Source organism: Aureobasidium pullulans (assembly GCF_000721785.1).
Source record: "Aureobasidium pullulans EXF-150 unplaced genomic scaffold scaffold_19, whole genome shotgun sequence".
Lineage (NCBI taxonomy): Eukaryota > Fungi > Ascomycota > Dothideomycetes > Dothideales > Saccotheciaceae > Aureobasidium > Aureobasidium pullulans.
This window is the reverse complement of record NW_021941039.1, coordinates 324,612-352,507: the sequence shown is the minus strand read 5'-3', so window position 1 is coordinate 352,507 and position 27,896 is coordinate 324,612. Positions and strand designations below refer to the sequence as shown.

The following is a 27,896-nucleotide window of genomic DNA, read 5'->3' as shown; positions in this document are numbered from 1 at the left end:
AGATGTTACTAATATTACGTAGGCGCACGTGCTACTAACTACGAACCTGCTCTAGTCGAAATAATATTTAGGGACGATCCTAATAGCTCTCCTTTGCCGCCTAAGCGCGGCAGCTAGCGCCGGAGTTAGCAACAAGTGTCTAAGGCTGTCGACGAGCCTAGTATCGTCTACTACGCTAGGCGAAAAGACCTTAGGTAGATTGTTATATAGGGTCGCTTGCTACTACCCCCTAACATGTAGCGTGTTTTTAATCGAGCTAAGATGATCGTTAATTATGTAACTAGCGTAGGCGTTAAGATGTAGCTAGGCTTAGTACCCCCTTCTACTAAACCCGTGTTTATCTATCCTAGTTTCTGTCCCGCTGTCTAGGACCTAGATTAGACGAATGAATTAATAAAGAGGACATAGAATAGTGTCTAGGAAGCAGAGCGAGAGTCTAACCTAGGTACGCGTACGTTATATATACCTAGTAGTGCTATCGTCTATAAGGTAAGTAGGGGATTACTATTCATTAATTTGACTTACTAATAAGGTTATAGCTACGCGAGGCAGTTAGGTCATAACGAGATAACCTAATAAGCGCTATATAGAAGGAGATGAATAGGTATGTTAATAAGCATTACTTCCTAAAATGCTCGTTAAACGATACTAAGTTTCTTACGAATTAGGCCTAAAATGAAGGACTTAGTAGCGCTTATCTCTTTAAAGACGGGGCTAAGGTAAGTTTAAGATCCTTTGCATTACTGTCTAATTAATATAAGACGTTAGTTAAAGCGGTTCCTAGGCTATATATTTATATAAGTTATGTCTAGGGTATACTATAAGCGACAGAGTCTTACTAGCTTTACGCTAAGTTAGCATTACTAGACAGTAGTAACACCATATATAGTGTTTGTCCTAGCTGCGATAATAGAGCATATCGTTAACATATAGAAACATAGTCCTATTAGTAGGGGCATCGACGGGGAACCCTAGCTAATGGAGATATAATGCGTCTACTAACTAAAACGATATAGCGGATAGGCGACTTTCTCGACTTAACTAGCGTGCTAAATTTCTCTAGTACTAGCTAGGAGCATTAAGTAGCTTTACGACCATTTATCTTCTAAGATATGCATATTAAGTTCTTATTACTAGTGTCTCTTAATCTCGAAGCGAAGCGCTACTCTAAGCTTTTAACTACCTTAGCGAGCTTCTACTATATCTAGTCTCTTTACGTTATATTAGCACTAGCCTATCTACTACTAACCTATACTCTTAAGGATTATAGAGATCTTCCGCTTAAAACGTAGAAATATTGCAGTATTAATGCCTTAACGACGTAGCTTATAACCCGAGATAACGAGTAGTAAAATCTACTTAGTCTAATTAAGAGCCTTCCTACCCTTTATAAGCTTATATAGGGATACGCTAAATCTATTCTTCCTTATATCTTAAGATATATTAAGAATACCTTACATTAATGTTAGGTCTATCTAACAAATCTTATCTTCTATAGTCTCTTCTAACTATCTATCGCTCTAATTTGCATCGATCTATAGGAGTTAGAATTAGCAACATCTCGCTACATATATAGTGTTATAATGCACTACGATTATATAGACTCGGCTAGTTATATGAATTATAGTAACTAAGCTATTATCGATATAGTGGCCTAAGTAGCACTAAACCTTTAATATATTAGTCTATACTTTGCGGTAGGCTATAGGGGTCCACCTCTCGGTACTCCTATCTTTAATGTCTTAGTAAAGGCTAGAATGGGTTCTCTACATAGTCTAGAGCTTATAGAACAGGATTCGGGCTAATCATTAAGATTCTAGAAAATAAAGATAGATTTTAAAGTGCTACAAAGCTTAAAAATGCATTCCTATCTAGGGATCTTCGATGTCGATAATAGCTAGTAGGTTAAGCATCTATAGGATACGAGCTTACCTTAGAACGGTGATCTATATATAAGGAGTGTCTACTTTAGTCTAGGCAATCGATATTTAGCTACTAGTGCTAAACATAAGATCATTTATATTTATGTTATATAGTTACCTCCTAATAAAGCTTCTTGCTGTCTTAGGGTTCTAGATTTAAGATATTAGCGTCGGTTAAATCTACCATTAATTTGCTAGTTATAAGCAAGGTATGGACTCCTTAGTTATTCATCTAATAGTTATTACATTGCATCTAGATCTGCTAATCGCACTTTCTATGTTTAGGATATTATTGACAACTAGTATTTACTTTACCTTACCCTCGAGGACTAGATTACTACTATTAATGTCTTATACGATAATCGCTTTCTAGCCCCTAGCTATTTAGATAAGAGTGTTAGAGTGTTAGAACTAGTAAGCAGTAACCTTCTTAAGGGATTAGAGGAGGCCGGCAATAACCCTAGTTACGAAGTTACGGTCTATAGTGTTACAATCTCACCTACTAGTAGAGAGCTTATCTCTAGCAGTTTAGATTATACTATTAGAATGTAGGAACTCTAAACTAGTTCCTAGATTAGCATATACTACCTAGAACTCTTTGTAGAGGCAATTGTATCTACACATCTAAGGATTATAAGGTTTTTCTGCCGCGAGAAGTAGTTAGAACGGACCACTAACTTATGCATAAGGGACTTTGTTCTTAGCTTCGCACTCTCTCCTGGTAGCGGATAGGTTCCCTCTAACTTAAGAGATAGGGGTGTCCATTTCTAGAATGTCTAGACTAGTAAGGCGCAATTCCGTGTCTAAGGAAACAGTTAGTCGGTTATCTTCGTCGCATCGAGCCCTATTTAAGGCGGTCTACTAGCAGAGACTCCTATTTCACGTCTTTCTCCCGCCATCTATCATAATAGAATCTTATAGGCTAGGCCTGCCCACAGAATACCAATTGAAAATCATCAGATGGCTATAACATGATTGTCGCTCGAGCACAGACCTCGTAAGATATGATGTGACAGAAAAGTGAACAAAGTTGAATAGTTAATGTTAAGGCTAGACACCCGGACGCGAGGCGCGTCTGGTCGGTGCTTCCATGCCTGTGTGTACACATTACGGGGGATGTGTTATTGAAATGCAGTTCAAAGCCTGCTATGGGATCAACAATTTGAAGCCTCCTAAAGCGACTTTGTGTGAGACGATATCCTTTCTGCGATGCAAACTCTAGTCTGGGAAGTCAATAGATGGAAATATATATCAGTTACAAAAAAGACCGGCGAAAACCCGAGGTTGTAGTCGATTCGTACGGGGAGCTGGATCGTTCGGGGCATGGCAGTGAGGTCGTTTCTATCGATGCCAGCCCTGCTGCTCCCGCTGCTCCTGTTGCTCATAAAGCTTATACAGCCGGAACACTTGTTCACTCCTACTCAGACGGGTCTTGTTCAAGGAGCTGCCCGCAGATTGTGGCGGTGTGTGGGAGCGAATCCTTAGCTCAAAACACGTACGCCGAGTATCCCAAAGCCCAAATCCGAGACAGTCAAAAGACTCGCTTCTCGAGTCTTGCAGAGGGCCGTCGAGACGGCGCCTATGGATTCTGGTGTATAACAACTCGCGATTTATTCCCAGGAGGTCGAATATTGTGTCTCCCCAGCTATTGCTCTGGTCATATGACGTGTCAACAGGAAGTGCTGGAATTGACGCAAACTGTGCTACGGTCGGTAATCCGTCAACCGAGGTATCCAGGAGGATGGGCGTAGCACATCGGACAGGATAGTTCTGTAGGACGTCGAAATTGCGGCTAACTGTCCTGTTGCACTTGGTAGGCGGGAGCAGCACAGGACCTAGAAGAAAGCTTCTTGCTAATTCGACAGAGAGCGCCATCATCGATCGGTCCTCAAGGCTGACTAGTGCTCGCTGAGGTTGTGTTAAATTTTCCACGGTGCCATTGGGCGGAGTCATCATAACTTGAGAAGCTCGCCATCCAGCAGCTAAAAGCCACAGGACACGGATAGCGCGAGTCTCTTCAGCCCAGCTAGGGTCACTCAAAGGGTGTCGTATGTTCAGGAGGACAACCTCTGGATTGTAACGGGGAGTGTAGGGTCCTCTATATCTGAAATTTGGATTCGCCAGCTTTTCGAATACGAGCGTGCCAAAGTAGTCAAGCTTAGAGCGAAGGATGAAGAAAGCGATATCATGAATGCGGACTGCTTCAGCGACTGTATGGAAGATCGTCCCATGGGATATTTGAGGCCATGGATTGGTTGCTGCGGTGCTGACCACATCATCGATCGTCGCTTGCATCTGTTCCATGGTCATAGTCTCGGTTTCCATGACTAGACGCTCTCGCAATAACATGTATATTAGAACCGGGGAGACAAGTCGCGCTGGCAGAGTGCGTGCGACAACTCTTTTGAAGATGCGTCTGCTGTTTAGACGGAAGACGGCGTAGATGTGCGGCGAAGCTAGAATCGCAGCATACAGAGCCTTCAAATCTGGCAGCTCCAGAAGGATGTGCAAGGTCAACGGTGCTGGTAACACCGAGAAATCGGGCATTGTATAAGATTCTGAGGAAGAAACAAATATTCAGTCGGCGGCGATCCAAGCATATGACAAGCAGACCGGAAGGCGGGGTTATTAGTGATACATGAGCAAGCCTTAGTAATCACGCACGGACAAATGTATGGGATCTGCGTTAGCTCGACCACCTCCTTGCTTGCGTTCCAACGTTAGTGTATTATTGCGAAGCCGGAGTCAAAGCTCTCCTTGGCGAATTTGTATCTGATCGTGCTGTGCGTCAGTATTCTAGAAAATCAAGTTCCTCTGGCAGTTACAAGTGGTCTCACTTGGATGGTGAGACAAACCTAAATGCCCGCATACAAATACGTAACGATATTTTGCGATGGAATACTAGCAATTCCACCAATCTCAGGGATCTTATCATCTACGTATAATGCAGCAATTTTACCCAACATCGTTCTAGCTACAGATGTTGTACCATGTGGTCCAGTGACTATTCGGTGCTTAGTCCTTGGTTCGGTTGAATTCGTGACAAGATCCAAACTCCGACAGACTGTACTATCCTACTTCCTAGCCTCGGGCTTTGAGTTATCAGTATATGTTCAGTCATCCATCATGTATTACCAAAGATGCACGTGTCATAGCGCAGCAGCAGCCGCAACTTTTGGGAACGTCTATGGACTATCCAGCAATGTATGTAGCGACGTTTGACACTATGTGATTACTGGTCTATATGATGCGTATAGCATATGGAATCAAAGTGTCCAACTTGACTCTCAAACAAGCTGTGCGTGTAATGTCGTCTCTTGCTCAGAGCTTTGTTCCAACGCTTACGTAGAAGGAACTATGTAAAAGAGGATGTTGGACAAAGGCGTTCCAGAGCCTTCTTCAAGTGAGGCAAACACCGTGGCTTTTGACACCGTGAGTCGGCGTCCAAGTTCACTTACGTGCTGTGCTAGAAACCAGCATACCCCAGCAGCATTCGGCGTACCCAGTAGTGCTTTCCCTTGATCTGTCACAAGTACTCTTGTCAGTCTATGCGAGCGGCAACCGGTCTGACACACTCTGCTCACCTCCAGACATGAGAAATGTCTCTCCGGGCCATTGTGGTACATTGAGTCTATCCTAAGAGAACATTCAGCTTCTGTCCAGTTCTGCGTAGACTGGTCCGCAAGAATGTACTCACGCCACCAAAAAGCTGAGCGATGATGCCGAGAGTATCGTCATTGGCGATCGTGACTCGCATCCAGTACTTGATGTTCCCAACGTTAGCATTAGCGGCGCGGGTCCACTGCAACCATGTCACGTCGGAGAATCTCCACAATGGTGGCCACATGTTCCGAGGAACATCGTATGAACCAGGACCGTAGTTGTTACTGCTGATGATGATGCCACTTCCTGCATTCATGTAGTTGGTGTATTCAGCACCGGATGGCTGGGTCGACGATGATTAGTATTTGTGCAACTTGCCACTCGATGACACTGACTGGATATGAATTGCCGTTCTTGGTTGTGCGAGCATTATTTTCCCAACTCATCTCCTGGAAGTCGTCTTCCTGGAAAGGGATCCCTAGGGATGTCAAAGCGTTCTGCAAATCGTCTGGAGGCTCAGCATCCTCGATCCCCTGTGACCAGCCGGCAAGATCCTCATCGTTGAACGCTCCTGCAGCAAGCTAAGAAGTGATAAGTGAGTAGGCATGTTCCAAGTGAGCATTTCTTGGGCTGCTGTAATTACCACACGGTCGGTCCCAGCCATTTGGCGAAGCCTAGCGCAACCTTTGGCAACGGCATCTTCGAACGTCAAGGCTCTCTTTGTCAACCTCGTACTGCGTATCTTGATGGGCAGGTCGGAGTCTTTCTTAGTGTCTATGTCGTGCCAGAGAAGCTGTGTCTCAATCTGCTGGGGGGCCACGACCACCACTTCAGACGGAATTAGGGCCTTGTGGTCGCCAGATGAAAGATACCATATTTGCAATAAGAAGATAAGCAAAAAAGTGCAAAGGGAAGTAAGAATGCGGCTTTGTGTGCGAAACATGGCCAGTCAGCAGAAGAGCAAGCTCAGAGATGATCGCGAAATTCATGTGTTTGAGAGAGCGTGACAGCTTCGGTTTGAAAGTACTGGATCATAGTTATTATAAATGCGAGACTGCACCATCGTCAGATCGAGCAGGCGCACTAAGCCAACGCTGATTGGCTAGACACTTGCCCGCCATCCCTGATATTCAGCATGGCTATGTCTTTATGTGCTTAGGTCTCTGCTTCGCTGGCCTTTAGCCTAATCTTGATTCTGTTAAGAAAGTCCGAGTGGATCTCTCTCGGCTCGTATCTAATACCGCGCAACGCGTCCTAAACTAGAATATAAAGGAGACCGCAATCGTTAAGGCTAACCGGCTCTGCCTAAATAGCTCGAGTAAACGCTATAGAACTATAGCGCCTACGTCTCGGCCGTAAAACCGAGCGTCTCCTATACTAAGTAAGGCATGCTTAGTTAGAAGATCGAATATACCGATATACAATGCTAAATAAGAAAGATTACATGATTATATAGCCGAGGTTAGAGCACCGACATTAAAATTAGAGTGTTTTAGCTCCGTAGAGACACTAGCTCGCTTCGCTCGGAAGGGCTCCGAGAGGACCGCTTCGAGCTGCCCTCTAAGTCGAAGGTAGTATATAAGGTTAGCTAGCTAAGCAAGCTATTGCTTAAAGAGGAAGGTAGCGCTAATAATTAAGTTAGAGGGTGTCGACGAGAGCTACTAAGTGTCTGTCCTCGCTATCGACTAGAAGGGGTAAGGCGTACTATTATAGCGTACTTAGCATATAGATCTAGAGTTAATGTTAACGTTAGCGGTAGTTAGGTTGTTCGTAGGTTGTTATACCTTTCTTATACCTTAGAACGCTTAAAACGCTGCCAAAATGGCCTATCCTAGGTATAGAAGTCCCTATAGTTTCCCGACTAATCCTAGCACCGGATAGCTACCTTAACCCTCGGTAGTAGAGGTGCCTTCGAGCTAGCCGTATGTACCCTAATCGTCTTATAGCCCTATATACGGTCGCGTCGTTAATAATTAGTTTAACTACTTAGCGTATGCGACGGTCGACGACTACTTAGCTTACCTATATAGGCGCGGTTTTGTACCGTCTTAGTCGATGCCGTAGAGCTAGTACCTACCGTCGATAACATTAATACTAATGCTAGTAATACCGATGCTAGTAAGTTAACCGTAACCGACTACGCTAGTCTATTAGATGCCTCCTCCGTCGACACCGATCCGACTAAAACCTACGTAGGTCGAGCTACCTACCCCGATAAGTCTAGAAATCGTAGAAGTTAAGTAGAGCTACTCGGATAACGAGGACTATAGCGTAAGTAAGATAGTCTTCGGCCTTAGTCCTCGGGGCAGAAGAATAAAGAAGGAGGTTCGATATCGCTAGACTAAGGATAATTAGAGTAAGTTCCTAGAGTTCGTAAAGGGCTATAAGAAGAGCTTACGAGACATAATAACATAGGCGTAGTTTATAATGCTAGAGACTAACTTTAGCCGTATATATGACTTAAAGGTGTAGAAGACTAAACGCGCGTACCTAGGAGCAAAAAATGGATATAAGTCTAATAGTTCGTAGAAGACCCTTAAGGGCTAGATACTAACGTATAAGGAAAGGAAGAAGGATTGTAAGGTTAGCACTAGCTATAACCTTTTATAACTTAAGCGCTTATACGAGTAGTTAATTGCTAAGTTAGCAAAGAAGGAGGAAACTAATAAGGTAAAATAGCGTAAGGACGACCGTGTCATCGCCGAGCGCCTTTAAAGGAATAGCTATAAGGAGAACTCGCTTAAGCGGTTAGCAAATGATAATAAGGATAGCTCTAATAATAAAGAAGTACCTAGAAGGAAGCGCAGAAGGCATAAAAAGTTATCTTAGAGCTCTTAAAGTTAGTTAGATAGAGCCGACGCAGTAACTAAACTCGGTCGCCTTTTGCTCGCTTAAGACGAGCGCTAGTATCGAGAGAAGATAGAGAGTAGAAGGAGGCCTACTTTAGAGGTAGAAACAGTAATTAAAACACTAGTAGAGCGTATAGATAGGCGCGAGGAAGAATAGAAGGCGACGAACGAGAAGATTAATCAAATTTTAGGGCTTTTAATGAGCTAGAGAGGAAGCTAGAGTTAAGCGCGGTAAACTAGTCTCTAAACTTAGCGTTTTTTAGTGTATATTTGCTATATTAAGAGTCGTCGTCGACTACTCTATCTCCTTCCTTACTCTCCGTCGAACTACTACTACTTTTAACTATATAGTTAAATCGAGAGTATATAGTTGAATCGAGAGGTAATCGGATCTAGTTTCCCCTTCTCCTATCTTATACAACTAAGGTAGTTTATTAGTAATACCGACACTAAGAAGTATACGCTAATAGGCTAAAGACCTTACTTTAGCGCGTGCTTAAAGTAAGAGTAAGTAAACTATCCCTTATGCTTGCTAAAACCCTGCTTAATAGCAATGCGCGCGCTTAAAAGATAATAATTTGCTAACCTCTCGTTATCTCGTAGATACCGATAGCCTACGCGGTCGTAGAAGGGAGCGATTACGCTATAGCACTCTTAAAACGCATTGTTACTATAGGTAAACAACATCGGCCGGTCTACGCAGACCTCTTAGACCTTCTTAGCTACACCTAACTACTTATATAATAAGAAGTTATTGTCCGGTCTAAGGAAGGGTCTAGAAGTTGCTAATATTAACCTATTAGGTATAACGACTAAGAGGAACTTTAGGCTATTGCTAGCATAGTATCCGTTATATGTTAACCTCTAAAAATGAGCATCTAATAGTCTTATAGTGCTTAAGAAGGTACTATTAATAAACCCCTATATCTAAGTATATCCCTTGCTCTTACTCGCGCGAGAGTATCGCTTAAGAGTCTCGTAGCTATCTAGCTAAGGTCGCTAGTAGATAAGCTCCTTCTATTTATCGTATAGTCGTTCGACATAGTTATTAAAGACCTCTAAACACTACGCCGCGCTTCGCCTAATGTCCTTCGCGATGTTATACTACCTCGCTAGGTAGGCTAGTCGCTTATATACGAGGTAGAGCGCCTTCTTAGCTAATACGAAGTATCGTCGCCGACAGGTCCTAATAACGTTCTAACTAAAAAGTAGAGGCGCGAGCCGTCGTATCTTATCTCTTCGAAACCGCGCGATGCGACGATAGTTCTTAGTAGGTTTGTCCTTAAGGTCCTACTCCTTCTAATAGACTAAATAGTTAAACGATTTACGAGGTTTATAATAAACTAAGCGAGGCCGTAGACGGTAACCCTACTCTTTAAGACTATCGAGTAGGAGGAGTAGTAACACCTTCTTCGAGGTCTTTATAGTCTATATAGTAATATCTATATTAGACTTCGATATCGCGGCCCTCGGCCTCTCGCTTAAGAACGACTTAGTAGCTCTACCTCCCCCTCTAGATCGACACGAGTGGCGGCGCTACTCGTACGAGCTATACCCTTCTAAGCGAGTATCTAAGCGACTGTCTCTACGGAGCTAAAACACTCTTTTTTACCGAAAAGCTGGCGTGTTAACCTTTTCCTTAGCAAGTACTCTAATTCGTGTCTAGGATGATTAGATAAAGTTTGCCGCTAGAGCATTAGTCTTTTAGGAGTAGGTGAAGTTAAGTGTCAAAAAAGGTGTTAAGTCTTGGTTAAGGGCTTAATCGTATCGGGTCTTACGCAGAACCCGAGCGAGAAATCATGCCAAGCTCCCTAGAAGTGCCTAATTACAGAGCATGCCTTTAGACAGAGGCCAGACCGCATTGGAATATTGCAGCAACTCTAAAAGTGTAGTCAAAAGTACAACATCATCGATTAAAGTGGGGAAGTTGACCTCAGGGGTCATGCGGCGATATCAAACGAGGTGTTTGATCCTGTGGCTTGAGTTACCAGTCGTATGGAGGTGGATCAACTTAAGAAAGTGTAAGAGTATACTAAGATGCTGGACTCCAATATCCGAGTTGTACCACTGCATTACACGTCAGGTAAGAGACAGAAGCTTTGATCAAGACTAGCGGAGCGGAAAGCTCCCACCAAAACTTGAATGCAAATGTGAACGAGAGGAGATGTTCAATGGCCCCGAGCAAAAAGTAAAAACGCTTGACCTAGATAGGAGGGCAACAGATGCTAAAGCCAGTGGATTGATCACACACAACCTCTAGAACCTAGCAGTGGGGTCTTTAGATGCAGAACAAGATAGATACAGAACAATTGACCGAAATTGATGACATTATCTGCCACTTACGCACGTACGTTCAAGACAGAACCGAAAGTGGATCACGAGAGTAGAGCCAATCTCGACAACCTTTCTTTTCGTGCAGTTTGGCTAGGCTGATCATGATATCGCTTTCCAATTCTTATAGAGGGTTCAGCTGCCTCAGACTGTTTCAGAGTCTCCGTAGTCCCAGCTTCCCTTGTGTACTGAGTTTGAAGCGATCAACCTGGAGACCGAGGAACCAATGAATCCGAACAGAAGACTTTCCGCTCGAGCACCCTTTCTGCTATGCTACAGTTTCCCAGCCGCAGGACTTAACCGCACCACCTCCTTCCAACATATCATCAAGGAATCAGAAGGAACTATTGCAGGAGTGCACTACGAGCCATTGACTACCGGCGACTCGAGCTTCATCAGGGTCTATCTACATGTCATACCCAAACCTGGCCGAATACTCCAGAAGCGTTTGAGTAGTCTTGCTGTCAAAGGCGTTTTTCCAACCTGGGTACAGGATCCAGCCGATTTCCGAGACAAGATCTTTGAGCTGCAGCAAGATCCTGCGGTCCTTCCAAAAGGTACCGAAAGTATATGGGGCACAGGAAACGGAGCAGGATCAAACAGGAACCCTTATTCAAACAACTCGGACGATACTTATAGTTTACTGGATGGATTCCTTGCAACTCAGGACCTTCCAATCAGAGCCCTGGCAGCAGCTTTTAGGACTGCGATCTTGACGCAGAAAGTCCGACTACTCGGCAGCCAAGCTGCTTACGACGAGCCTTCTCTCGGGAGTCCCAGGGTATATCACAACGACGACTGTTGGTTCACGACACCAAGGGAGAAGATTATTGAAGGGATGGTGATTGCCAACATCTCCAGGGGCGAAATAAGACGTCGGGGAGACTCATATCTCGTTTCAGGCAACGAAACTTACGAAATAATCGCCGACGTCATGCGATGTCTATCTGAACCAGACCCATCAAACACACCCTTCGTGTTCAATATCCCCATGTCTTCTCATACAGAATACATGATGCGTGTTCCAGAGGCCTTGAGCATGGAGCTTGGCCAAACTTGTGGAGACAGTGATTCATTCGGAGCTGTGCTCTCTCCCCAATACGCTTTCATAGACCTTCATCTTGGTATGCAGATTACTCACAGCATTAAAGAATATGTGTGTTACCATTAGACTAACGATTATGCTTCGACTGGCAGACTCTGGGACTCATGTTCTGAGCGCCACTCTAGGATCTTGTGTCAAGTTGTGAGCTTGCTATCCCCCAACCTCAAGGAATCTCGACCTCATCTATCGCGCAGGCAACGCCGAGCACAAGTTCGTAACGCTTTCCCCATTGCTCGAAGGTGGCATGTATACAGTCACTAGCAACCAGGAAACACTTTATATACCATGCGGGTGGTTGCACGCAGTCTACACGCTAAGCGGTGGAATACTTGTCGGGATTAACTGGGTGAGCGAGATAGATGTTCCATTGACAGAGCAGTACTTTTCCCGGGAGGTGATGACGAAGGACTGTCAGAGTGAAGATATCATGTCATTCGTACATTCTCTCACGCTCGCATCGCAATCTTTGAGCCAAGGACGACAAGATGGTGCACTTGCATCATGGTGCCGCCAGCGCGGTACTCTAGATCGATTAGCAAAAGACAAACGCAACAAGGGTTTCAACAATACCCTCATGAAGCTGGAGAAGGGAATGTTGAGCCTTGCGTTTGTCGCATGCAGAAATTGCGGTGGTTTTGCAAACGCACATGCAGAAAAGACGTTCTGGATTCCATAGTATACATTGACAACGGCACAGACTGCTTCGCGCAGTCGGAGTCGAATCGAAATTTATGACCTTGTCCACCCGATGCCTTGTATGCGTACACAGGGGCATGGAAGAGAAAGACGATCTGGTTTTGTTAGTGGAGATGATATACTAATCATGTCTACTTCAACATGATAAAACCACCGGAGAAATGGCCGACCCTGTTCTTGATTCTTCACCGCTCTTCCCCATACCTTTTGCTATTGCCACCCCTGATCCCTTGTCGTTGGCAGCTTATCTGATCTCCTTGAAGCGGAAGGAATGGACGCGGGCTTATCGACTGTCCTGCCGCTTCCCAGACAGTACTCTTCTGACTAACCGACTGCTTACTCCAGGGAAGCATTGCTTTTTCAACCCTCATGAATCTCTACCATGGAGACAGCAGTGGCTTGGAGGCTCTGAGGTGTGGGCGGCGAAGAGCCTGCGACGTAGACTCTGCTGCAAGTGCTTGACGAGCTTCTTGCGCAGACCCATCCTGTTAGGTGACTTGACCCCCTCACCCTTGACCTCCTTGGGCTCGATCTTAACAATCTCGCCCTGGTCTTCCTTCTGACATGCACGCTTAACCGTAGCGAACCGGACAGTGTCCAACTTAGGACACAGCTTAGCGAACACCCCAACCTCCTCCTGACCGAGATAGATACCAATCTGACAATCTGACAATCCATTCCCTTCCACTGCCTCTCCAGCATCACAAGATTGACGACAGAGACATCGCAACTGATCTTACCAAGGGGGATGATCTTCAGGGTGCGAAGATTAACAACATTGCCTAGAGCCATGAACGCGGTAGGAGAGATCTTAGCAATAGCGTCAGGGAGCGTGATAGTCAGTTCCTTGAGCGTCTCAATAGGGGCGATCTTATGGAATGCGGTTGCGTCCACGACAACACGATGATCCAGGTGCAATTTAATGTCTAGGACGTTCGAGATACGAAAGATTTCGATACTCGTGGCTGGGCTTTGACCTACAAGTGGGAGGCACAAGACGAGGCTTAAGCAGATGCGTACTGCGCTCCAGAAGTGTGCGGGCCAGCAAGGTGGCAGTCGTTATCTCTGCATTGTGTCAGCTTAAGCAAGGAATTAGATGGAGAGATGGATAGACTAATGTGAGATTGCACCAACGGTGGCATCATCCTTGACTCCTTGGTGGTTGAGCGAAGGCAGACGCGCCATCAACGATGACAGCGCCTTGGGGAGAGGCATATCTGCGTGTAATGTTGATCAAACAGTGCGCTGCTGATGAGGATGAGGGGAGTGGAGGTGGAGGTGGAGGAAAGAAATGGTAAGGTGGGTTGTTATTGTTATTGATGGGTGAAATACGCCAAGATCTGACCAAAATGAAAATGGAGGTGCAAAGGGGACGACGACTAAACGCGAACAAAGCTTTGACTTTCAGATCGAGAATGTTAAAGAAGAACTGTCAAAGTGCGCGAGAGAAAGGAGACTGTCTACTATCTACTACCTGTCACAGAGAGGGTGTCGCGCCATGCATCGACGATAACATGGACAGCGTTGCTCGACTACTCATGATTGCCTGACTCCTTGGCTTTCGAACCTTCCTGTACTGCTCCAACTCATGCTTACCATAATCCACACAGGCCAGCCTCAAGTACTGTAACTTTGGGCAAAGTGTTGAGAGCTGATGCGCTTCCTCCGACCCATAAGTAGCAATAGACGGATCAAGACGATTACCCCCTTCCATCCACCTGTTTTCGAGTCAGTAAAGTCATTCCGTGATGCCGGAGTGACACTGAAGCTCTACTTACCACTGTGCTTCGAACGTCCAATGAGGTAAATGCAGTACTTGGAGCGCCGGGAAGACGGGTGCTTTGGTCTGAGTCCAGGCGGTGATATCGACCGGAGTGGACAATCTACAGACCTCGAGCAACGGACAATTTACAGCGACCGATGTTGATGCAGTCAGAGAGAGACGTAGGCGGAATTTGAACTCGAGCGATCTCAACAAGGGCATCCCGGAAGTCAGAGTTGAAAATTGTTCGTCAGTCACGACCTTGTCTTCACCGGGATCCATTGGCAAGCTGACAATGGGCTTTTCGAGGGCATGGAGGTTACCTGGAGCCTCGAAATGTGGAGACGCAAATTTCTTCACGGACGAATGAATAATCAGCGAACGAAAAGTTGTCAAGCGCCCGATCAAGGAGAACCAGACATCTTTGCTGTTCAACAAACCAATCGTAAGGCTCGTGAGTCTTGAAAGTACGGGCTCGAATAGTATCCGAGCACCTTGAGATGAGATCTGAGTAGCGAGATGCCTCAGCTTGGGTGAGAGTCGCTTCCCTTCACGCTGATGCATCCATCTTATTAAGGTCACATGATCAAAGCGAAGCAGAGGGAGGGAGAGTCCTTCGAGATTTTCCAAGCTGGTCAGGGGACCAAATAACGCAGCAGTACCAGAATGAGACCGAGTGCTAGACGCGGCCAGGACGCATCGCAACTTCGGACTGCGCTCAAGAGATTGAGCGTAACCTTGTGGCGTTCGCTGGGTCGAGGACCAGGGTTCAGTGCGGCGTTCTTGATGCAGTCTCCTCGCAAAGCAGAACGAAGATCAGGCAAACGGCCGAATGAGCGTTGTCTCTTCCATGAGTTGAACGAGTCAATCCCTTCGGCATCTCTCGCCCAATCACGAAGGCGATGCGGTGAGCAGGTAAAAGAGGGGGGATTGTGGAAATGGTAGTCATCCAGATCAAACAAACTGTCAATCTGGAGTAAACATCTTTCTGACGACGAAAAGCGCGGAAGTTCATAGCCGGGAGCGGAGAGAAGATAATCGTCCCTCCAGAAAAATGAGGTGTGTATCTCGTCCGCGATACGCTGTCGTCGAGAGTGGTCGATCATGTTAAGCGTGAAGAGAGGCGCGCTTCGCCAGAGCACTCCACACTGTATCTCGACCAAGTGGAATTGACGAACAAAGCAGAGTACAACGTAATGCGGTCATCTTGGAGATAATCGAAAATTGGGCACAATATCTCCGGCAAAGAGAGACATTTCACTGCTGACGACATGGCGAGTTGTTGATGCAGCGACAAAAGCGAGGTCAGAAGACGACATGCGACAGTCCCCGATAAACCAAATTCTTAAGCGCTGAAGCTCGTTAAGCCAGGAAGCAAGGGAGGAAACATGACCAATGAATCATTCGAAGAATCAGGGCCGCATGATAAGAAGTGTGTTGATTGGAAACAACCTAGAAAAGTCAAGGAGTGACACGAAAAGAAGTCATGGGTATCACGTAAAGCAAGAAAAAACTACAAAAGCGCCTGCCTGTTCAGACCCGCTAAACAGCTTCCGTCAAGATTGAGGATGCTGTATGTGAGGCATGTACGCACTCATGATGAGTTGAGTGAGATTATTGACAGTCTGCTCGAGAGCAGCGATGCGATCCTGGACTTGGAGAGAACTCTCCAGAGCTTGTACGCGATGATTGAGGTCACTGTTGATGCGATGTTGTTCAACAGCTGCTTGGTAGCCGGCCTGATAAGCAGCTCGAGTGGCATCGTTGGCAGACTGCTGCTGGATAGGCATGCCGAGTGGTTGCATAGGGTGTTGGTGTGGGTGTGAGAGAGGGTGTTGAGGTTGAGAATGCTGAGCATGTTGAGTGTTGGCTGGTGCAATCGGAGCGACGTTGGTAGATGATGAAGGCACAGGCGGCATCGGTGAGTTGTCGGGAGTGGCTTCAGGGGTCAAACGAGAAGCTCCAATCTTCTGGGCAAAAGTCTTTGCAAAGTTCCCGATATCCTGGCGAGTGACCAGAGCATCTGGCCAGTGTTGACGGACAAGTTGAAGCGTCTCTGATCTCGACAGACCTTGACGCAGTTGTGTAGCCATAAAGACGTCCATCTCATGAGTTCGGGTACGACGGCGGACGGCAGGGAAAGTCTCAGCATTGTCAGGACCGTGGTTGTGGCCGTTGCGCCCGCAGTGTCTGATCTGCCACTCGCCCTGAGGCACTTGAGGCTCGACGGCGACGAGGACGATGCGCATGCGACAACCCATTCTGACCGAACCACGAGCTGCTCGCTGTCGTCTATCAGGCGTCAACTTGCGAGTGTTTGCGGGCTTGCCATGACGCTTGCACTCCCACAAGAACTTGTAAGTCACGCCCTGAGGGTTGCGGCCTTGCTTGCCCTTGTTGATGCGGACAAGGTCGAAGCCATTCTCGCGCGACCACTGGTTGCCGAACTCTATGGCCGCCTCAAAGGATGGGAAACGTCGCTCAGGAGGTGCCGCTTCACAGACGATGTTGTAGGTCGAGGGTGCTTCGTCGTTGTCATTCTCATTGTCATTGTCGTTGTCGTTGTTCGCATCAGTGACGTCGCCATCGTGGTCACCCGTATCGATGGGCAGTTGATCACTTGTCGGATCGCCGAGAGTGGTGAGGTCGGCCATACTGGATGGTATGGAGATGCCGTCAGGGGGTATCGTTGGCGGTATGGAGGGTGGAGGCTGGGTGTGGACGCTCTCGGGCGAGTCGTTGAAGTTGGACGCGCGTAGTAGCTCCTTCCTTAGCGAACCGATCCACAGCTCTTGCTGCGTACAGTAATCGCGTGCTTATTTTATCTCTTTCCCTGCCAACAGGTCATCTGCTCCTTCCTTCTTGATGATGTTGGTCCTTTCCGTCGAGTCGCGACTTCCTCCTTCGTCGCTGGCCGAGGGCGCGCGTCTCTCGAACGCGGAGTTTCCCGACCGCCGGCTTTCTTGGCGCTAGCAGACCCCGCGCTTCCTGAATCCTCCAAAGCCTTTTTGTTCTCTTTCATCCACATCCTCAACTCCGATCGCTTTGTCCAGCTCATCACAAAATTCTGGTGCATGCGGATCGCCGTGCTTACGATTGACCTTGAAACCTGCTCACTTCTGCAGGGTCCGAACATGTGCGCTTGTGATCTCTTCATCATCGAGTCGCACCGGTGGAGCCAGCCTCGGCGTCCAAAACTCTCTTTCAATCCTGGCATTTCTCTAGTCAGCACTACTCTTCGTTCCCTCAGCACACTTTTCTTTTCCCGTTCGTCCCGTACTGCCCAACTTGTACGCTTCTCCCTCTGTACTGGCATGTTTCGCTGGATTATTTGTAATCTTCTAGTCGTGACACTCAGCAGCAATCAGTAGGTCGATGCTCCGTGCTTCGTGTCACCCACCGGTAGTACCCTATTCATATTCCGTCAAGACTCAGGTAAGCGCTATGGATGGATATTCTGTATCTTATGTTGTCATCTCACGCGTACATGTCCATTTTCTCTGGTTTCTCTATTTATGCCCATTCTGCCGCGCCTGCATCACCGACATCTTGAATGCTTCCCCGTTGCACAAGATGAATCGTTTGTCCCCTTCCAAGCCCAATTTCTCCCCCATGACTACCTCTCTGAAGGTCGTCATCGCCGGCGGCGGCATCGCTGGCCTGACGCTCGCAAATGCTCTCGAGGTCCGATCCCCGGTATACTCTTGTCAACAACCTTTGTAACGAGATGAACAGCAAGCATCGATCGACTATGTTCTCCTGGAGAGAAGGCAAGAGATAGCTCCGCAGGTTGGTGCTTCCATCGGCATCATGTCAAATGGCTGTAGAGTCAGTACAGCCTACCTCAAGCTACGTGATGTAGACTCAAAGCTCATGCTCCACCGATCATGGACCAGCTAGGCTGTAGAGATGCTCTGTATGCCTGTGTGGTATGCTTGAACGTCTCCGATCAAAGTCGCGTGCAGTTTTTGACCTGGCTAGGAACCTATTCAATGGATCTACGATCGCGACAGCGCTGGCAAACTGTTGACTAAACCCAACGGTGTCTCGCAGCTCATGCAGTCCAGGTAGGTCGCAGAAGACGCTCAACATACCTCAGTCCGTACTCATGCGGCACAGGTCTGGATATGGTTTCGCATTCAGCGATAGACAAGATATCTTACAGGTTCTGTATGACAACCTGAAGGACAAGAGCAAGGTACTTGTGGGAAAAAAGCTTTCGCTGGTCCGCCAACAACCCAATGGAGTCACAGTCGTCTGTGAAGATGGCAGCTCTTATACTGGTGATATCCTGGCTGGAGCAGATGGTGTCAACTCGAAAGCCAGGAGTGAAATGTGGCGTCTTGCGGATGAACAAGATCCGGAGCTCGTCAAGGCCGACAAAGACTGTAAGCCATCCATCACCTTCAACGTCAAACGTCTCTTTGACTATTCTCCAAAGCTCTCGAGTGTTCTTATCGATGTCTTTACGGAATCGCTTCTTCCTCGTCTGGCTTGACCATTGGTGACTTGCATGTCGGCTACAACAAGGACTGCAGCCTGATGACCATCGTCGGCAAGGATGATCGTACCTACTATTTTGTTTTCGAAAAGATGGACAAGACTTACAAGCTACCCCACATCCCGACATACACTGAAGCTGACAAGGCTGAATTTGCAGAGCGTCATGGCAACATGAAAGCTACGGAGAATGTGCAGTTCAGAGATATACACAAGCATGGCGTCTCAAGCACTCTTGTTGGAGTCGAGACCGCTTCTTACAAGGTAGTGCTCTTGTTGCTATTGTTTGATAGCGTGCTGACAAGACCAAGATTTGGACATGGGGACGTATCGCTTGTGTCGGCGACGCCTCACACAAGATGACGCCAAATGCTGGTAAGCATGATCATGTTGAAAGATTCTAAACAAAGCTGACACCAGACAGGCTTTGGAGGCAACGCAGCAATGGAAAGTGCTGCTGCTCTCGCCAACTCAATCAAGAAGCTGGCCGATCAGATCAAAGAAGGGCGACCCACCGAGGATCAAATCGTTGCCTGCCTCCAAGGTTACCAGGAAAATCGCGAAGTGAGAGCCAAAGCTGCCATCGATGCCTCCAACCTACTCACCCGCGTCCAAGCCCTGGCGACGTGGGGTCATATCTTGTTCGCAAAATATGGACTGACCATTCTTGGAGACTTTCTCGAGAACCTAGGTAGCAACATGGCGGTGGGAGCGACTTTGCTCGATTACCTGCCCCCTCCAGAAGCATCTCTCAAAGGCGCTCTGCCATTCAACCCTGAGCAAGGCGATGGTCATAAGGAGAGTTTCTTCCGTCGAGCTTTGGTCGCTCTCCCTTTCCTCGGCCTGTTCGCGTATGCGATAAGGATCGCGAATCCCACATTCGTTGATACTGAAAGTGGTGGTATGTTCGATGCGACTCGCAATGGCACCGGACTGCCGCTTGCGTCTCTCGGAGGACAGAGCAACCGGTAAGTAATGTCACGATCTGACCTTCTTTCGTGACTAACATTGCGACAGATTTGCCATGCTGTCGGGTGTTTCTATCGCTGCTTCAGAGGATACTGATCTTGCTACCAGCTTCCGCGTAGCTACTATCTTGGCTTACTTCGGTGTCATCCTCGCAATCTGGTCCATCGAAGCCGTTCGTCGCTGCAATGCTCTGATGCCCGTTCAGCTGTAAGTGACCTACGCCGTGCGGTAGCCGTCGACTGTGACTAACAGCTACCAGCCCTAGCTTGTTCGCTTTCTTCGCCCAGTCGAAAGGTGTGGGAATAGTAGCTCCTCTGTACTACTTCCTCCATTGGGTGATGACCCCAATCGACTCCTTCAAAGCCACCGACATGAGACTGACCAGATTGAACTACACCCGTGCCATTCTACCTTCTTTGTTGCTGGTCTACTACTTGCCTCTGCTGCAGTCCTACTTCCTCCCCGACAATCTTGAAAGTCAAACATGGCTGCAAATCTGGCGGTACTTCCCAATCTGGCATTCGCTTGCTCAATGGGCTATCAGCAAATTCTGGAACGACACCATTGACGAAGATAAAATCTCTGCTCCGAAAAGAGATGTCTTTACCATTCGATACACGATTGCTGTGCCTGCTCTTATGTCGACGGTTGTTTGGCTTTGCACGGTGCTTTACACACCTGTATCGCTATACCATCTTTTCATCCCGCAGCAGCTCGCTCAAACCGTTACGGACGTACAGTCGTTCTCTGCCGACGTGGTTCAATGGGATTTACTCCTCTTCATCGCATCCACATATCTATGGCTCTTTTACTTCGCCTGGGATGCCAAATCCGCCGGTATGCTGGAGAAAAGCTGGTTTGAACTTGTTCTTACCATGATATTTTTCACCGTTATGCTTGGACCCGGTGGTACGGTGGGTCTGGCGTATTTGTACAGAGAGCATGTTATCACCGAGAAGAGACATAGAGCTGCGTTGACTGTGGAGAGTGTTGGGAGAAGAGCTGCTGTGTTAAATGGTAGGAAGTAGGGGGTGATGGTATTAAGAATGTGACGGAGGGTTTAAGCAGGTCGTTGTTCGATGAAGGGGGCGTTTTGCGCATCTTGTCTTTCTCTTGTTTTGCGTATGTAGACAATCGATCTCATTCTAGCGAGTTGTTATGTCATGTTTTGGTGCGAGGCGTCATGTTATAAGATACTTCTATCCCTAAGTTCTACCTTAGATGGAAGCAGTTGGCATCTATAAATCCAGGAACAAGAAGTTCATAAACAGAAATCTAGAATCGAGAGTTGGGATTTAAAGTTGCTAGATCATGATTAAGCGGACGTAGAAGTGTTTAACTCTTCTTTCGATTAATCGAAGCATTCTTCTACAAGTTCGTCGTGTTCCATGGACTTATCGTACTGGTTTTCATGCAGTGTCTGGCACCGTGGCCTGTAGCGGTGGATTAGTATTCCATGAATGTCTAGTGTAGATTAGTGCACGAGAATGAATGGAATTGATCCGAATAAGACCACACAGTAGTCACCAGGCGGAGCCGTTATTATACTAACTACACTGAATGTAAAGATTCAGAAATTAGAACAACAAGGTGTCGGACACTTCAATTTTTGTGTAGTCAATATACGTTAGGAGGTGACAAAGGTGGCATGATGTTGTGGGGGCCACCCTGACACGATTAGACAGAGTCGAGTATAGCTGGTTGCTTGTTACACTCGCTCATTGAAGGTGATAATGTTCTCTATCACTCAGAGGCAGTTGTTGAGAGATTTCTTTGACAAAACGAAACCAGCACGCCGCATCCGGTCGACTTTTGACAGACAAAGGGGAATTCTTTTTGACCATGTCTACCAGGACTAAGAATTCAGTATTTGCATCTCTATCCTCTTTTCCAGGGACTCACCAGAAGTGCATATCAAAGCTGGCCGACAGATAATCCAGAATCAGAACTTCAGCCTGACACATCTACTGAATTCATCCATTGAACACGAAAACCCGTCTCGCCAAGATGAGTGCACCAATGTTAGCTATACCGCCGGAGATCAAAAGGATAATACTCGAGAATCTAGAATCAGATGCAACAGATCTGCTCAACATGTCGCTGGTACACAGCGGGTGGAGGGCCCTAGCGACGGAAGAGAAGTGGAAAATCGTTGGACCACTCGGCTTCGATCACCTGATGAATCCCACGGAAATTCGTCGTGCGGATCGGCAAACATTCATCAATCATATTCAAGAGCTTGAAATCTATGGCCATCGAAGCCGTCAACACGAAACGAGGCATCTCAATTTTCGCAACCTGCGGTCTTTGGCTATTCGTCACCCTAGAAGGGTTCCAGGATGCAATCTCAACGTCTCTCAGTTCTTCGGTCCGAGACTAACGGAACTTTGTATCGAAGGTCATACTATGCCACCTCTTCAAGTGTCTGTACCGGACAACTACTTGTTGAATCTTGGGCAGTGTCCAAATCTAACCCGCCTCGAACTGTACCGCCATATACAGGATGCCACGCCAGACCAGCTCATGACAGTCCTCGACACCTTGACCAACCTTCAATACATTGGGGTATCTCGCGGAGCTTCAGATCTTGTTCAAGCTAACACTGTAATCCGGATAGCCAGAATGCCTTTGATCAAGGGTGTAGTTCTGGACTTCGAGATCGACCAAGATCTGGCTGAAACGATTAGAGACACCGTTCCTTACGCATTCAATAACTTGGAGAAGGCCGTTCTCACCATGACGGAAGAAGGAGCTCGAACGCTGATACAGAGTGAGATTATGGACACAGTCGAGCAATTCGACCTTAGTGTGACCACATTGGTAGACGGTGTTCTGAACCATATACGGAGATTACCCAATCTCAAGCGACTCGCACTGGAAACTCAAATCCCTCCACCGGACTTCGCTCTGGTCAATTACCAGATGTTGATTGATATGGCAGCCATGAGGCATCTGACACATCTGGAGATGCGCGCACCGCCGCTTGGCTACAACGTACAGAGAATCACGCTCCTCGCGGTGGAGGCATTTCTGGTGCAATTCCGTCAACTCAAAGTAATTCGACTGGACTGGGACAACCGTAATGAGGGCAACAAGTTCTCATCCGTGGCCATGTTCGATCGTGTAGGTCGCATGTGTCCAGGTTTGAGGGAGCTCAGTTTACGTGGCCGATGGGCGCCTTTTAATCTGTCTTTCAACGGCGCAACGATGCATCTACCCCTCTTCGAGCTATACCACAGCGGAGAAGATGTTATATTTCCAAATCTGCGAAAGTTGAGTCTTTCGATGCTCCAAGTGCCTTTTGGATCTGCGCCGACTCCCCACACATTGCCGATGAACCCTAGCACAGATCCGATGTGAGTACTGGTACATTTTCTGATTGAATAGCCGACTGACGATTTTAGGTGCCGTGGCGCGCAGGAGGTTCATGACTTGCTAAGGTGGCATTGCCCGAAATTGGAAAAGCTGGTCAGCCACAGAATGAGAGGCCGTGACGATGAGTACTTTGACAATTCTGTCGCTGCTCTGATCGCCGCCAGTAAACCGCCGCCATCTTGAGATATTTTTATGTCTTCTGCTGTTTTGTGCGTTTCTCTTTGTGTTTCGTATCATGCTAGATTTGATCTTGTACTTGTTCGTGATTTCTGTTTCTGATTCGATGTAGACCAGGTATCAAACCATCTTACTGTTTACCTTCCTTTCTGCAGTGCCAGGGTGATGATGATGATGTAAGTTGACAACAGGCAGCCAAGCTACCAACACTTCCTGTTCAGCCATTCTCGAAGCTACTCGTGAATGGGGGTACACGCTGTGGGTCAGATTCAGGGGCGGCTTCGTCAATCCCGGAAACAGAAGTGCTTCTTTGTTCGTCATACGGCTCAGTCCGTACCTGTCGACCAAGAAATCAGAGAGACCTTTTTCTTTCTGCGCACACGTGAATTTGCAGCCTTTGTGCGTTTGTCTCGATCCACGCAGAAAGGTTGGATTCATATGTCAGGGTCGAGGATTCTTTTGCAGGGAAAGGGAGGCCAAGGTTGACGCCTTTGTTCCATCCATCCAAGGTGTCAGTTCTTTGTACAGTTCTCTCAATCCGGTCAATCTGCGTCGAACAAGCAGATCACAGACGATGTCAATCAAGTGCGTTTCTGCTGTCGGTTTCTCTGCTCGTTTGCAAGTCAATTCAATCAGATCGTCATAGAGCGCTTGAACCAAATGAATACCATCGTTCCGCCCGCGGGCACCCCTGCCGCACGTCTTTTGCCAGAGGTTTGGGCCGAGATTGTACACCTCGTCGACCTAAAGGAACTTTTCAAACTCTCGAAAATCGAAAGAGCGCTCCGGGACTTAGCTCTGTCAGAGATATGGAAAATCGCCGAGCACCCAGAACATGTAGCATATCTCTTCATCTACCCACCGCAGCAGCGACAGCAATTCGTAGATCGGATGCGAGAGCTTCATGTTTGGATAATCGATGGGCACGACTTTAGAGGATTGAGATTTCCTCATCTCAACAGACTGCATGTCATTGAGAAGGGCGTCCAACCAGGAACGACCAATGTCGCCCACATCGACGGTTTCATCCAGCCAGAACTCGTACTTCTGAATTTACAAGTTGATCAAGGCCACGGACTGGTGTCTAACATTCTACCACTGCTGGCGACCCAAACACCGTGTCTCAAGGAGCTTAACATCGGCATCAAGATCGAGAATGCCACGAGCGTCCAGCTGCTCAGAGCACTACAAGCCTGCCCGCTGTTGGAGATCTTCAAAGTCGCCGGCGAATCAATGTCTCTCGTAGATCCGGCTGTCTTTGCACACCTCGCCCTCGTAGCCCGCCTCTCGGAATTTGAACTCGGTGCTGAGATTGGCCATCTTCTTTTGGAACCTACGATCGCCTCGCTACCTGCGCATCGAACTATATTCGACCATCTAGCCACAGTATATCTACACGTCAACCCCTCTGCAGCGAAGCTCCTGTTCCCCCGGATGAAAGCAACAGAGGCGATGAGTCTCCGCATCTCCGAGCCCAGCGACATTCTTACCTGGGTCGCAGAAATGCCTCGACTGGTAACCCTTGAGCTTCAATGCATGAGGAGTATGCCCCTCAATCGTCACGTACTAGCTGGCCTCCAGAACATGAATTTGCAAAGATTCAAAATAAATGCGGCCGCCGGCGCTGCGATAGACGGGTCTGAAATCCAGGCTGACCAGCTGGATTATCTATTCGGCAACCATCTTACACTCTCAGAGCTTACTTTCGCGTGGCAAGGAAGCTCTTCTTCAGCACATATCATGTCTTTTCTGCAGTATAGCCCTCACCTTGTACTCGAGAAGATCGCCCGTTTCTACCCGAACGTGCGTGAGCTCACCCTGGTCGCCCCTTGCGCCGCCATCGACTTCCTACGAACCCCGGACTTACCCCTGAATATGAACTTGAGGGTTCTGACCATTGAGAGGATTGCGCAGCCAGCTCAACCACCCCAGAATACCAATTAGTAAGTGATTAGATCATCTTTTCGACACCTGTCTTGTACTAACAACATTGTCTAGTAATCGTGACGTTCGCATTATTGCCGAAAAGATCGATTACCATTTTCCAAATCTGTCGGTATTGGAATCAGTGAATGACCAGGACTTTACCAAATTTGTGTTTCGTGATGTTCGACGCATCAAGAGAATGCGCCGTAATATGGCCCGGCTTGGGTGGGAATATCTCTACATGTTTCCGCGTTATGTCCTTTACCGTTGATGCATGAGTTTCTGGCGTGGTTGATGATGGATCATGGTGGTAAATAGAGACCAATATGTACCAAGACTTGGAAATTGCAGCTTGTTCGTTCGAATATTTGACCAAAAGTGTGTTCATGCCATCTTTACAACCTTGGATGAGAGCCAAGGAGTGTGTTACCTCGACGTAAGGTAGTTCCAGACCAGTCGGGGTGCCAGAGCCCACCTTCGGTTGATCAACGCTGTTTCATTGTTCCAGCCTTCACGACTTGGTCAACACTGAGACGGTCGAAAGCCCGAATGACCGCCGGATGCGGAAATCTCTTTGAACTGTCAATGAGCCTCGACAAAATCCCACGATACATAAATGGACCTGTAGTTACGCTCTTACCGTTTCACTCCTTTACCACATCCAGCAGAAGCTTCGGAAATTTATTGTCTTCAGACCTTACTCCAGGATGAGCAGATCCAGCAACTCAGCGGGCTCAGGGCACAGTCCCTTCCTAAGCGCCTCCATGCGACGTGAGCGTGAGAAAGTAATGAGTGGAGTGAACACCAGGGACCCCTCCCTCCCCGTTGATGGCTACGTTGCGCCCTGGGACAGGCTTCCGAACGAAACTCAAATCAACATCCTCAGGTATCTCGGCGACCCAGAGCTTCGCAACATGGCCACACGGAGCGAGACTCTTTGGACTTACTCTATTGCATTCCTTTGGGAGACCGTTATCGATGACCAGCGGATAAAGCAGTTGGTAGAGAGAGTGCCGGCAATCAGGCAGCAGCTGTACGCAGACTTGATCAAAGTTCTCCGCGTCAACACCTCCAATGGCATTGACCTCTCGCATCTGGCCTTCCAGAAGCTGCGAGAGCTTGAGGTGAACACCTGTGGCGTAGGACCTCACGTGAACTTGCCGATTGCACAATTCATACAGCAAAAGCTGGAATATTTGTCGATCAGAATAGGAGGTCCAGCGCTCACCCATGGGACTGTCAGCAACTTCTTGCCTCAACTCAGCAGAGCACCGTTCTTGAGGGAGATTAAGTTGACTGGCACTATTATCAACGCCCATCCTCAGGATCTGGTTGAAGGTCTCAAAGCATGTCCTCTGGTGGACACTTTTGAGATCGGCTACAACGCAAGGCCCCTTATGAGTCCTGAGCTTTTCGCCTATCTCGCAAAAAATGACCGAATCCAAGAATTCGACTGGGGTAGGTCTATCGATGAAGCCACCATAGCGAAGACCATGGAAGATCTGAAAGAAGATGAGGAACTATTCACTGGTCTCACCGGTTTCGATGCCCATCTTTCGGACGTGGCTGGGTCCTTGCTCCTTCCTCGCATGCAGAGCATCACACTGTTGATTTTGAGATACGACCAGAACAATCTTCATATCTTGAGGTCAGTTCGAGAGATGAAGAACCTGGACATGCTGTATATCAGGGCTGCGGGAAGCACCGAAACTGGTCCGGACGCTGTGAGACTCGACTGGGGTACCCTGTCCGGTTTGCGAGACATGAATCTTACTAGCCTTCACATCGAAACAGATTATCGGATCGATGAGGATGGGAATCCGCATTGCACGGTGAACGGTTCGGCCATCCAAATGAACCAGCTAAGCCACATCTTCGGATCTCAACAGACCCTTCGACACCTCGAGTTTGGCTGGCATCAATCTGCGTACCTTGTTAATGACACCATTCGTGTCATGGATATCATCGGTAAAGCATACCCGGAATTGGAGAGCCTTACCATGAGTGTGTCAGTTTATCGCCCTGCTTCCGCAGAGGTTTCCGCGGTAGTAGGGCCCTTGGTTCCAAAGTTGGAGTACTTGACGTTCAACTATGTCATGGAAACGCTTCCACACACTGATCAAGCCACGGGGTAAGTTAAAGTTGAACAAGAATTGTAAAGCCTGGAGACCGAACTAATACCTGTGTGCTAGATATCGTGACCGATGGCGTGGATCAGTGAATACCAAGAGGCTATTCCCGAATTTGAAAATGCTGGATTTGAAACTTAACTCAACTTACTGTAGATATGAATTGTTCGATTTTCATATCATTAACCCCGAATACGCACCTAACAGTGTTATAGGCTCTAGTTCTGTAGCGTAGGCTTCTTAAATCGAACAAAGTTGTGTCATATATAGCGATCTAGAGCAGCTCTCTGTCAGCACCCGGGTGACCCTCGACGGAGTCCTTGTCGTCGATCGCAACTGGTCCCGCTTATTGCATAATGCTTAGACAGGTATATCAAGTGTTCTAAGAGCTCAGATCGACTGCTTTTTGAGACATTTTCATGGACGAGGAGTGTTAAGAAAGACAATAGCCCCTGTCATTTTCCAGACAAGACTATTAGAGTGCAACAATTGAGCGAGGCGGGAGAAAAGGTTCGATGATTGCAGCATTTATACATTCCTTCCGTGCAGTAA

General features: G+C 47.3%; 9 protein-coding genes across 9 annotated transcripts; 4 read left to right on the top strand and 5 right to left on the bottom strand.

Annotated features, from left to right (window-relative positions):
• Positions 1–3,263: 3,263 nt before the first annotated feature.
• On the bottom strand, positions 3,264–4,469 carry M438DRAFT_358101 (uncharacterized protein; the record flags this gene model as incomplete). Its single annotated transcript, XM_029907240.1, has 1 exon — positions 3,264–4,469. One exon carries the CDS (start codon positions 4,467–4,469, stop codon positions 3,264–3,266), a length of 1,206 nt encoding a protein of 401 aa, XP_029757578.1.
• Positions 4,470–4,996: 527 nt separating this feature from the next.
• Positions 4,997–6,224, bottom strand: M438DRAFT_338163 (uncharacterized protein; the record flags this gene model as incomplete). The annotated part of the gene is made up of 6 exons (XM_029904091.1): positions 4,997–5,014; positions 5,381–5,445; positions 5,507–5,558; positions 5,620–5,868; positions 5,921–6,106; positions 6,174–6,224. 6 exons carry the CDS (start codon positions 6,222–6,224, stop codon positions 4,997–4,999), a joined length of 621 nt encoding a protein of 206 aa, XP_029757577.1.
• Positions 6,225–10,931: 4,707 nt separating this feature from the next.
• On the top strand, positions 10,932–12,486 carry M438DRAFT_383628 (uncharacterized protein; the record flags this gene model as incomplete). The annotated part of the gene is made up of 2 exons (XM_029908947.1): positions 10,932–11,829; positions 12,005–12,486. The coding sequence occupies 2 exons, from the start codon at positions 10,932–10,934 to the stop codon at positions 12,484–12,486; spliced, it is 1,380 nt and encodes a 459-aa protein (XP_029757576.1).
• Positions 12,487–12,873: 387 nt separating this feature from the next.
• On the bottom strand, positions 12,874–13,721 carry M438DRAFT_338162 (uncharacterized protein; the record flags this gene model as incomplete). Its single annotated transcript, XM_029904090.1, has 4 exons — positions 12,874–13,107; positions 13,161–13,432; positions 13,488–13,571; positions 13,637–13,721. 4 exons carry the CDS (start codon positions 13,719–13,721, stop codon positions 12,874–12,876), a joined length of 675 nt encoding a protein of 224 aa, XP_029757575.1.
• A 193-nt stretch (positions 13,722–13,914) lies between these two features.
• M438DRAFT_78527 (uncharacterized protein) lies at positions 13,915–14,934 on the bottom strand. The gene is made up of 2 exons (XM_029910321.1): positions 14,285–14,934; positions 13,915–14,224 (listed from the first exon to the last, which is right to left on the bottom strand). The coding sequence occupies exons 1-2, from the start codon at positions 14,830–14,832 to the stop codon at positions 13,984–13,986; spliced, it is 789 nt and encodes a 262-aa protein (XP_029757574.1). The 5' UTR covers positions 14,833–14,934; the 3' UTR covers positions 13,915–13,983.
• Positions 14,935–15,824: 890 nt separating this feature from the next.
• On the bottom strand, positions 15,825–16,922 carry M438DRAFT_338161 (uncharacterized protein; the record flags this gene model as incomplete). The annotated part of the gene is made up of 1 exon (XM_029904089.1): positions 15,825–16,922. The coding sequence occupies one exon, from the start codon at positions 16,920–16,922 to the stop codon at positions 15,825–15,827; it is 1,098 nt and encodes a 365-aa protein (XP_029757573.1).
• An 835-nt stretch (positions 16,923–17,757) lies between these two features.
• M438DRAFT_367978 (FAD/NAD(P)-binding domain-containing protein) lies at positions 17,758–20,890 on the top strand. Its single transcript, XM_029908006.1, has 9 exons — positions 17,758–17,952; positions 18,004–18,197; positions 18,250–18,335; positions 18,388–18,656; positions 18,710–19,032; positions 19,080–19,143; positions 19,193–19,736; positions 19,786–19,944; positions 19,997–20,890. Exons 2-9 carry the CDS (start codon positions 18,156–18,158, stop codon positions 20,763–20,765), a joined length of 2,256 nt encoding a protein of 751 aa, XP_029757572.1. The 5' UTR covers positions 17,758–17,952; positions 18,004–18,155; the 3' UTR covers positions 20,766–20,890.
• An 854-nt stretch (positions 20,891–21,744) lies between these two features.
• M438DRAFT_358096 (uncharacterized protein) lies at positions 21,745–25,486 on the top strand (the record flags this gene model as incomplete). Its single annotated transcript, XM_029907239.1, has 5 exons — positions 21,745–23,093; positions 23,142–23,275; positions 23,511–23,874; positions 23,913–25,232; positions 25,288–25,486. The coding sequence occupies 5 exons, from the start codon at positions 21,745–21,747 to the stop codon at positions 25,484–25,486; spliced, it is 3,366 nt and encodes a 1,121-aa protein (XP_029757571.1).
• Positions 25,487–25,922: 436 nt separating this feature from the next.
• Positions 25,923–27,579, top strand: M438DRAFT_358095 (uncharacterized protein; the record flags this gene model as incomplete). The annotated part of the gene is made up of 2 exons (XM_029907238.1): positions 25,923–27,346; positions 27,501–27,579. 2 exons carry the CDS (start codon positions 25,923–25,925, stop codon positions 27,577–27,579), a joined length of 1,503 nt encoding a protein of 500 aa, XP_029757570.1.
• Between the last annotated feature and the right edge of the window lie 317 nt (positions 27,580–27,896).